Below are 11,492 nucleotides of genomic sequence, written 5' to 3' on the forward strand. Positions count from 1 at the left end.
AACACAATACAAAAGAAGTTATATATATGGTCAGTGATAAATCACGAAGGGTTCTGCATTTATTTTCTTAAATAAACATAAGCTATAAACAAAAATAGGTAACTGATTTCTAGGGTTTAATCCATCACTATATGTTTCCCCACTTCTTACATAATGTGACACTGAATCAGGGAGTAAAATGAGAAATATTTGAGTATTTTGAAGACATGTCCAACGCTTTCACATGGGAAGTCTTTGCTCTTCCAACACTATCTTTATAATATTGTTATTAATTGTAACTGACTAAAAATTTAATTAAGAAATAAACAAAATATTAAATGCCATTGTTTCCATGCAATAGTCCTCTACTGACAGAAAAAAATCAAGGCTCTGCTTTTTTAATTAATCCAGATAGTTGGATTTTGGACATTTGGAGAAAAATGAATCTTAATTATTAATGTTAACAGTAAATACAACAGTAATAACTGACTGTAGTCTCAACAACAAATTCTTCTATTAAATGTTTCTTTACATATCACTTACAGAATCTACTTAAAGAACAATATAACTGAAAATCTGAGCTTACTGGCAGAGCTCAGGATCCCAATCCAAGGAATGAATGTTGAACAACATCGTTCTACTGGCATTGGTTACATCTGTACAGTGAACACCTCCATTCTTCCCACCTGTCAAACACTGAATAAAAAAAACACACCTGTATTTGCCGTGAAAAGATACATGTTTACTTCAACAAATTACAAAAAAAAAAAAAAAAAAGTAAATTCACAAAGCTTTCAGTCTGGGAGTGCGAAAACTGATATTTCTGCAACAACTAAAGGGGAAGACTTAATATAGTGGAATTAAGGCATGGAAAAGATAGTATGGGTCCAGCAGTACAATAGTAAGGGTACTGCAGTACCTCTTGGATTCTTATGTTGCAAAGGTGGCTAATGCATCTTTCTGAAGTCCAAGTTTTTTGAAAGGCATAAGCAACGTTTTACAGAAAGTGGGAAATTAAAAGTAAGCTTCTACAAAAAAACGTAGTGCTATATGGACAGTACAAGCTCATTTTGTAAGGAGCTTTAATGGAGTTTCGTTAACAGCTTGTAACAACATCACTGTGTGATCAGTGGGCATCATGTGATACAACGCTCCTGCTAGGATCCCATCTCTCTGCCTAAAGTTGTGCTAAAAAACAGGCTATATTCAGCAAGTGAACTGGTAGGAGACAAAAAAATCCCTTTTTCTAGATGAAGAAAAGTATGAAATTGGTTAGAAAATTATGATTAAATATTATTACAAGCAGCCTGTAAATACTCAAAATTTGGTTCTGTCTGTGTCTTCAGGAAAAAATGCTTTTGTAATGAATTTGTGTGGTATGGGAAATGGAAATTCATTTTACAGAAGAGTAATAATAAACTCATAAGTACATACCCATATAAGCCATGAATCAATAGTCCCAAACATTGCTCTTCCATTATCAACTGCTTGCCTAATCTCTTCTACATTATCCAAAAGCCACCGAAGTTTCACTGCACTAAAGTAAGTGCTAAGTGGAAGACCAGTCCTAAACTGTAAAATCAAAAACATAAAAAGAAACAAATAATCAAAAAAAAGCATTTAGAGATCATACAAAGATCTTTTCAACACATACTACAGTTAAATATAAAAATAGTCATATCAAATGAAAAATGCAAGATTCAAAAGTCAGATAACTTAAACAAACTTGTTCTTTTAGTAAGTATTAAGCATACAATAAATCTAAAAGTATCAAAAACAAATGGCTAGTGCACTAATGGACAAAGATCAAAGCTGATCTAAACTCAGTACAAAGACCATTTACGTGGAAACGGTTATTTGCAGAAGTCTGGTCTCATCCAGGATATCTCCATGACTAGACAGCAAGTAAAGTAGATAAAAATGAACAACATGACACAAGAAAGATGGATTTTGTATTCTATTTGAACTTAAAAATCAAATACGTTTACATGCTCTCTTACATCCATTTTGTGGCTAAAATAAAATATATAAAATATAAAATATTTACATAATCAATCAAGGAAAACATAAATCAAAGAATTTTGATACCATTCTGCAAGCATTTATTTTCCAAATTCTTATATATACTCTTATTAAGGAAAAAAAAAAGGAAGATTTTGCTTTTCATAAAATATCTCTGCAGTTCTCAGACTGGTTATAATTAAGTTCAATGTTATGGCATACGATGAAAAATGATAATATTTCATATCAGTAAATGATTTTTGAACTTTTTTTCTACTCGATCTTAATTTTTTGGTGTGATATTTAGTGATTGGATAGGAAGTGCTCGATTAAGTCTTACGAAAGGTTACCCAATTCTCTAGTAAGAATATGTAAGGACTATTATAAATCTGTTTTGAGTCTCAGATCAGTAGATAGTATTATGCATTTTTTAAAATTACTTTACAGCTAAGAAGGAACTAGAAGCTACAACTGACTGACTTTGGGGGAATTTTTCAGCAAAAAATCCCTAAAACGTTATATACTGTAGCAATAAGTATCCAGCTGCTATTTAGTCTGTAATATCTCTCACCTTAAAAAAGGATTTGTTGTTTCCTGGAATTCTTTTAAGAAGCCTTTCAACTGTTGACTGGGTTCTCAGGTCAAGCCACACTACAAACATGAATAAAATGAATTAATTAAATGATCTAACACACCAATAGTGAGATATGTAAGCTGCTTTTACAAAATTAGAGCTCTTGGCAGTAAATTCCTGTCTTTATTTATTGCTTTCTTTTTTTATTTTTTTTAACACAGCTGAAAGAATACTGTATTGCCATTCTATTTTTAATGCGTGTTTGTGGGGGAAAAAAAAAGGTTGGATACACTCATTTGATTTAGAAAAACTAATGATTTGAAAAGTCAAACAGGATTTTCCACATAATAGGATATATACTTTTCTCTACCAGAGTATAAGCAAATGACTAATACTGCTTACTTTATAGCAGATGAGTGTCATTAAATTGGAAGGTCAAAACAAACAGCAGGTTGATTATTTACTATAACATGAAAACTTTGAACTAAAGTGCTATGCCAGAGCTATCACAGTACAGCTGAAGATAAAGCTGTAAACAACAGAGGAAAACATAGAGGAGTCCTGATCTTGCAATGATAAACTGCTAAACTAAATTGCCATAGGCTAAGAGAAACAATCTAGACAATTACCATTTCTCAGCTGTCAATCTCAAAAGCCAAGGTAAATTATTTTTATACAAATACAAATCAGTAAGTATTAATTAAATCTACTTAACATGTGTTTCCTTTAAAGTTAAATCAAAGTTAAATCAAATCCTGAAAATTTAGTAAGCTCCTTCATTTTAACAGAACTGGTTGTGCATAAGTCAGGACTTCATGACACGCTAAGGATGTACAAAACCCCTTAGGAACACTGTTTTTTGTTAAAAGACTATTAAGTGATTTATTAAGTTATTAGGTAATAATTAACAAAATAGTCTTTTTTAATTGTACTTGTGTATACAAACACACAGCTGATGACACAGATCTCAAACACTCAAAGAAGTCAGTAGGTTATGTCACAATGAGATCTGAAAAGAACTAGGAAAGCATTTTTCTACAACACACTCATTCTACAATGCTACATATTTAGAAAGTATAGCAGTTACCAATTGCGTTATAAAGAGGTTCTCCAGTGATCTTGTCCCAAACCACTGTTGTTTCCCTCTGATTGCTGACTCCAATGGCTTCAGGACAAAATAGAAAGAAGTATCCTTTTCAGAAGGTTTGTTTTCCTCTTTTTGGGGGTGAGGGAGGGAAAGGAGAGGTGGAGATGAGGGACGAACAGGTAAGGAGAAGAGGAACGTAAATGGGAAATAAAATGCTTCCAACTTTTTCATGTTACAGTCTAGAAAGATTACTTCTATTAACTGTCGATTCATCTTTCACTGCTTAACTTACATGCTCTAAATCTTTTTTTTATTTACCACAAACTGAGACAGCACCAACACTGACAGGTAAACTAGTTTTCTCTCAGTAACTCCTAAACATTTTACATTTCAGAATTTCTTCATTCATTGCCTGTCTCTGTGATTTTGTAAGATTGGTTAAGTCTACTCTGTAGATTTTGCATTGCTAATATACACGAACAGCCTCTTTTCTCATTACTCCTCCCAAACAAATGACTCTCAGTAAGAGTTAACATTTTCTTTGAGGCTAGTGCATACTTTCTCCTTATTGACTTAAAAAAGAATCTGACTTGCTCAACTATGAGCATGTTAAAGTCATGAGTTACACTTAAGGATTGGAAATACCTTTTATGTTAGTGATGTCTATGTTCAGTTGTTGCAGTTTCTCACAGGTTCTTTCCACACATTCATAGACTGACTTTAAGATTTCCTTTGGATCTTGTTCCACCCATCTTGAACAGTCAATAAAAATGCACGTTTTAAAAAATTATGGTTAGGAGGAAAAAAAAAATCAAGTCTGATCATTTTGACACAATCATAATTACAGAGAATGGTTTACATACCTATAAGAAGTTTAACGATTTTCAAAGCATTTTTAAAGAGTAAGCTGTATTTTCATAGCAAAACTATCTGCAGAAAACAAGAATTTTGTTTTGTTTCATCCCATGCAGAGGGCTTTGGAGCAACCAGTAAGTCAGTTAACAAAATGGTAGGTCAAACAAACAAAAAACACCTCAGAGAACAAACTGTGCCATCTCTATGGACTAAGCTGAAGAATATGATTAAATTGCAAAAATAACCAGCTTTACCACTTTAAATGAGACCGCAAGAGAACATGTTAATGATTGGTCAGAGTGAAAAACTAAGTATTTTTAGTTTACGTAACACAAAGCACATACTAGATGCCTAAAGTAGTTATATTATGCCATTTTTCCTACCACAGAATCATTTATAGTGGATAGTACGTTCTAAATAGTCATTTTAGATCATCAACTTCAGTTTTGGTCATTCATACACAACAATACATATGCTCTACTGAAATGTCCATAAATGAATAAAAAGTCACAGAAAATGCATACCCTTCTTTAGGGAATTTCTGCTGTATCTCAACCTGATGGTGACTCAAGAGCTCCGCTGTTTTTGCATTAAACACCTGCAAATAAATTACACAATTTAATTTTCTATGAACACAGAAGTTTAAACAACAATAAATAACATTTGTTCTTTGCAATAAATATAGTGAAGTTATAATTGATAGCCCCTTTCTCATCTATCAACAACTACAAAAAAATATCCATAAGCAGGGTTCAGGTATTAGGATTTATGCAATATTTTGGTAAGCTTTGCTGTCAATGATAACTGTTGAAATCCTGATGTTCAGAAACATTTTAGTTACATATTAGAATTGTAGAATAGAGCAGGCTGGAAGGGACCTTTAGACACCTCTGGTACAACCTCCTGCTCAAAGAAGGGTCACCCATGGGTTTAAGACCAAGCTGCCCATGGATTTTTTCCAAGCAGGTCTTGAAAATCTTCAAGGATGGAAACAGCACAATCTCTCTGGAAAATGTTAGAAGTTAATTTTTCCACTCTATTCCCCAGAAAAGAATTCTTAAAGAGGTCCATGTTCTTCCTTTTCCGTTATCACCCGAGAGATTACACAGAAAAGCACCACTGTATTTTTTCCACTGTATTTACTTAGCTCTGTTTCACCTACCAGCTCAGGCTTGACATGAAGCTATCCTAGAAGAGGGTAAGCTCTGTCAGTACTGCATGCTTGCAAGGAATTGGTATAATTGGATAAGGGTCTTAAAATGCTAAGCAATACAGTTAATAGGAGAGATTGAGTCTTGCATGTATGTAGCAAGATATTTTTACTTAAAATTCCCTTTATGCCAAAAGCATAGTAACATTTACTAAGGTTTTATAATAAAGATAGAAGACATTTTATTGAACACAGGTATAATATGTATGTGACTTATTAGCAATGTTAAATATCACTCAGTAATCATTCACCATTAATCATTTAGTACTCCTTGAAATAGGAGGTAGCACATAAGGATCCCTGCTCTTAGAAGGAAATAAACACAGATTCAACCAGACGAGGTCATTCATTAAACCTAGAGTGTGTGACCTGCAGATAATAAATGGTGAAGCCCTAGCAGAGCGAGGATTTTGCCTCCTTCTAAGTAAGCTGTTCTAGCAGGAATAATTTCTCAACAGAACCAGTAAGACTACAAACACATGGATTTTTTTCATGCCCATAGAGAAGAACTAGGTAAACGCAAACTCCCAATCCAACACAAACAAAACCGCAAGCTTCTGACATCCTCAACAAAAGCAGCAAACACTCCCTGTACCTCTGGGCAAGGGACTAAAAAGTGTCGCTGAAAACAATACCATGTTATATAGTGATAATGGAATTATGATACACAGAAGGAAGCTAAACATGAAGGAGACATTACATTTAAACCCATTAGAAAATGGTAAACAAAGTAGTAAATAAGCAGAACAAATTGGAGCTCTTGCCCACCTCCACCAGGCTGTAGCCAAAAAAGAAAAACTGTCCTTGTTTCTCTCTGACGGTGGCGTGAGAGAAATAGGTGACAATGACTAACGCAGATAAGGTCAACACATTCTTGTTGAAACAGGTTTGAAGTGTATTTCCGTCACTGCTTTCCTTCCTTTCATATTCATTAATAGCTGATTCCAGTTTATGATAATGATCTCTCACTTCTCATAGGGGAAAAAAAGTCAAAGTCGGTTTTGCCCTAACTGTATCAGCAGTAGATACAGAATTGTCTGGGCCATTTGGGCATGTGGAGCTATCTTGCGGCAGAGATGATCTGATGGAAGGCAGTGAAAACATCTAGAAATGTACCGAACGCTCTGGTGAGAGATTAAGGCAAAAAGAGTAACACCCTCCTTCCTCTCCCAGCAAATGTATCATACAAAGAAGTAGAGCTAGAGTTTTGACTCTCAAAACAACGAAGCAGAGAAGGAACACCTATGTAGCTATGTTGTAAGGAAGCAAGCAGACAAACAGAAAAGCTGATCATTTAATTCAAGCTGTTTCTAGGGTCTCATCCATGACAACACACTAAATAGTGCTAACAGTTGCATGGCGTTACATTCACCCTTTATCATCTTAGTGGAAAAGAATTCAGATCACCCAGCCCTACCAATTTTCAAAGAATGAAAAAGAACCGTGAGACAAACAAACATGAGGCTCATGTAAGTGATGAAGAAGCTGCATGGCTGAAAACGCAATAAACAGTGACATATTTTACAAGTAACTTACCATTACTTACAAGCTTTGTCGCTCCTGATAGTCATAACTCTACCTGCAGAAAAGCTACTTCAGTTAGCCTATGCTGTGTTTTCATGAGTTTATGTTAAGCTGAAACAGCTATGGCTTTGTAGGCCAACACGCCCAAAGACGGAGTTTTGAAACTGCATTGAAATCAACCCAACTGGGGAAAGGATGACAGAAACAATAATTCCACCCTTAGCATTTAACTAAAATTAGCAAGCAGGCAGGCAGATTTCATGAATGAGCACAATTTAAATTGTCTCAGAGAAATTATCTTGCTTGGAAGTCTCCTGTCAAACAGCTCCTCCCCTCCTCCAGAAGCACTTATGATTACGGGAATAAAAAGCAAAACCATAACCCTTTTAAGTGATAAAAGCTAAGAGTTGGGGGAAAAAAATAAAGCATTTGCAACATTTTCAACTTTCTTGTTAGCTACGTGGCCAATTTTTTTTTTCCCCCCAAAAGGTTGGGCTACTTAGCAGAGGAGCAGAAGAGATTCCCTTCTGTAGGGTAAGCCCAATGGATACTCAGTGTTTCCTTAAGTAAAAGCTGGTTCTGTTTACTGAAAAGAATGGTTATAATGTGATACAATTTTATTTGAAGTGTTTCTTCTGGATATCAAGGCAGAAAGAAAATGTGCAGGGCATGGAAAAAAAATAAATCTGACTGACTGATAAACCTAGGACTCGGAGTACTGTAGGTGTACTTCACTGTATTGACACTTCATCGAATATTTCAATTCTTGCTGTTCTGGGATAAAATACCGGAAAGGCTTTACCCAGCAAATACCTTTCAAGAGATCAGGCAGAGCCATTAGCTCCTGACCCCAAGGCTTTTAGCAAAAGTAGCAGGAGTTACAATGGATTTTAATGATATCATTCTTGAATAAAATGGAATATGATAGATGCAAGTATTTGATGAATGTATTTGGCAAAACATCTAGATCAGAATTTAGTCACTCAGGTACAGTTGTTCAGCCCACCCCTTTTTCCTCCAGCTTGGTATCTTAAGAAAATGAGCTGCAAGCAATGGTGATGGCACTCAAAGCACTGAGCTCTCCCCAGTAACTCTGATCCTGTCATCCAAGTTCATCCCAACTTAACAGGAAAACTGAGAACTCACACAAGGAATGACGGTTTCTTTTGCAGAAAAAAAGATCCAAATAAAGGTCCTCTGAGGGCAAGGCTACAGCATAAACTAAAACTGTTTGTGTGCATTGTGTGTGCTAAGGATAAACAAGGAGTGGCAGTAACAGAGATGCAGTTTCCTCAGTTCTGGTGCTTATTTATCGTCGGCCAGCCTCATTCATGTAAGCAGGAGAATCTCACAAATCCTGGCTTGTGTCCATACATAGAATACACAGAATAAGTAATGCTGGAAGGAATCTCTGGAGTCCTCTGGCCTGACCCACTGCTCAAATAATATTAAATTTAAAATTACACCTAGTTACTCAGGGCCTTTTCCAGCCAGGTGTTAAGTACCTGCAAGGATGGAGATCTGTCTTTTTGAGCCCCGATCCAGCATTTGAGCCTAGTGAACCTTTTGTTCCTTGATTTATTTGAGGTTTATGTTGCTGTAACTTGTCTTTGTTTCCTGTTTTCTTTTTCTGCGCCCCTCTGAGAAAAGCCTTGTTATATTTTCTCTACACGCAGTGTTTAGATAGCTAGAGACACCACTTCCATGCCTCCTTACATTTCCCCTGGACAAACAGCCCAGGGTCTCCCATCCTCACCCTGCATGTCATGTGCTGCAGCCCACGAACTGCATTAGCGAAACTCTGCCGGACTAAACTCAATTTTTTGGACTCTCTGTTCCTCTGAGGGGGGCAAAACCAGACACAGTGTTCTCAGTGCTGCCATGTAAGTGGCACATAGACAGCAATAATTAGTTCCTTTGACCTGCTGGCTGTACTCTTCTTAATGGGGTTAATCTTCACCGCTGCAAGGACACACGGCTCTCTCATGCTCAACTTGCTGTCCGGCAGAACTCTGGATCCTTTTCCACCAAGCTGCTTCCAAGCCTTTTGTCCCAAGCGCTAGAGTTTGTTGAACTTCACGACGCTTCTGACAGGCCGCTTCTCCACCAGGAATTCCAATCAACTGCTCACCTGCAAACTTGAGAGCACATCCTGACCCATCATCCAGGATGCTGATGAGAATACCACAGGGTATCAGCCCTCACTACCAACCCCTGTGGAACACCACGTGGGAATTGGCCACCACCATTTAGACTGAACTGTTGATGCTACCCTAACCACACTTTTCACCCAGACATCTTTGGGCTCTTCAAAATCTTATGTCCTCTGTCTCAAAAGTAAATAATAAAAAAAGGTAATGGCTGTACAGTACTAGTACACTTTCTTAAAAAGAAGGAAGTAAAAAGGTATGGCCTCTTCTTTATTTGAGCATCTGAATCCCTGAACAGAAACATACTTCACGTCAGACAAAAAACAACTAACAGTATAAAAACTGCTCATGAATGCAACTAGTGCAAGGAATTTCTTTTTAGCAGAACTTGTATTCATAAAAAGATCTTGAGTATAAAGTTCAAAGTGTCACTTTCAGTTCTACTAGTGTTAGCCTTGTAGGCTAAGAAAAAGAGTTAACTCAGCTGCATGTGTAGAGCAGACAGAATTTATTTTCAGGCATTACAGGGAACTTTTCCAATTATTTTTTTGAAAAGGGCTCCTGACTGGCATTCCAGATAGCCCGCTGGTGTCATTTGTCAGTTTGGAGTTTCTCTCCACCCCTAGATCTCTGCTTTGTCATTTGACAATCCCATGAAGGTCGTGATATTGAGAAATAACGGTAACACAGGTCAAGATACTCGGTCTCCTGCTTCGTGAAAGAAAATTCCACATGGGGGAAGCATATCTCATTCATCTTCCCAGTTCAATACTGTGCACATTTGACAACATTCCCTATCTGGTTGCTACCTCTATGTCGGTTCCAGAACAGAAGCTATCACCAGGGCCTATGTCAAATCGCTACGACTTATTGACTAGGAGACAGGACAGCATGCACAGAGATTTGCAAGCAGGAAGCTGATCTAGTAAGTTAGGTAGATAGTAATGACATTAGTTACTGTCTATTGCATAATATGGAAATGACTAGAGCCTTAGCCTAGAGGGCTGTCATTAACCGCCCCATCCTTAGACAAGCCCGTCCTCCCCCGGTGCTCAGCCGGGCCCACCTTCCGCAGGGTGGGCGAGCTCAGCCACCTGAACGCCGGGACGCGCCGACACCGAGACCGGAACTGCAGCAGCCGCCCCAGGAGGCCACCACAGCGGGCTGGAGCCCGGCCGGTGGGGCTTTTATACACGTTATCGCCCCGCGGCCGCCCGGAGGGACCTCCATCCTCCCGCATGCAGCAGGCCAGGGGGGCCCTCGGCGCCCCCCCCCTCCTCGTCCTCCTGCGGGGGCGGCAGCCGGGGCAGGGCGGCGCTGCCCTTCCCCAAGGGCGAAGGGAGGCCGGGAGGGGACCCGCAGCAGCGTCCCCGCCCCGGCCCCCTCCCCGGGCGATCCCCGCGGCGTGCTCACCAGGAAGCGGCTGGAGCTGGTGCCCTGATCGATGGAGCCCACCAGCGGCCCCAGCGCCACGCGGTCCGACGCGGCCATGAGGGGGCCCCCCCCCGGCTAACGGCCAACGGCGGCCGCCGCCCGTCCCCGCCTTGCAACGGCCGCGGAGCGGGCAGAGGCGCCAACGGCCGCGCTCGCGCTGCCCGGCCGCCCGCGGCGCGTGGCCACCGAGTGAAGCCGGCGGGCGGGGCGGGGCCGCCAGGGGGCGGGGCCAGCGGGGGGCGCTGCCGCGCGCGTCACGAGCCCGCAGCCAATCGGCGCCCGGGGCGCGGCGGGGGCGGGGGGCGCGTGACGGGCGGTGCGGGGGGGGACGCCGGTGGCTGTTGGCGGCGCGAGGGCAGCCGTTGGCGGGGCGGGAAGGCTGAGGCGGCTCCTGAGGGGAGCCCGGGGCGGCTCCGTGTCCCTCTCCAAGCCCGAATCTGTCCGGTACCGGGCAGCTCCGAGGGCTTGTGAGGCAGCCACCCCGCCTGAGGCAGCCACCTGTGAAACGTCGGCCGCAACGGGGCCGGTGTCGCTTCGCAAAGCTGGTCTCTGCATCCAGCAGAAATACTGCCTTCAAAAAACAAAACAAAACAAAACCCCATGATCTTGGTCCTCCGGCCTTCCTACGTGGAGGCAACTAGTGCTTCAAGAAAAACCGCTGGTGTTGCAAGACCCGTG

The 11,492-nt window shown here is 40.1% G+C and overlaps 1 protein-coding gene across 5 annotated transcripts in view; it reads right to left on the minus strand.

Moving 5' to 3' along the window:
• GK (glycerol kinase) overlaps nucleotides 1-11,022 on the minus strand; it is a 34,730-nt gene extending 23,708 nt beyond the window's left edge. For 4 of the 5 annotated variants that reach the window (XM_083820826.1, XM_083820823.1, XM_083820825.1 and 1 more), the window contains exons 1-7: nucleotides 10,794-11,022; nucleotides 5,021-5,094; nucleotides 4,287-4,393; nucleotides 3,642-3,719; nucleotides 2,552-2,631; nucleotides 1,414-1,551; nucleotides 566-675 (exon numbers count right to left, since the gene is read on the minus strand). In XM_083820826.1, coding sequence (XP_083676952.1) covers nucleotides 566-675; nucleotides 1,414-1,551; nucleotides 2,552-2,631; nucleotides 3,642-3,719; nucleotides 4,287-4,393; nucleotides 5,021-5,094; nucleotides 10,794-10,871 — 665 coding nt within the window. In that variant the 5' untranslated portion in view covers nucleotides 10,872-11,022. Of the gene's footprint in view, nucleotides 1-565; nucleotides 676-1,413; nucleotides 1,552-2,551; nucleotides 2,632-3,641; nucleotides 3,720-4,286; nucleotides 4,394-5,020; nucleotides 5,095-7,242; nucleotides 7,263-10,793 lie in introns of those variants that run through there. The other variant, XM_083820824.1, reaches the window with a different exon arrangement.
• Between the last annotated feature and the right edge of the window lie 470 nt (nucleotides 11,023-11,492).

Source organism: Anser anser, assembly GCF_964211835.1.
Source record: "Anser anser genome assembly, chromosome: 1".
Taxonomy (NCBI): Eukaryota; Metazoa; Chordata; class Aves; order Anseriformes; family Anatidae; genus Anser; species Anser anser.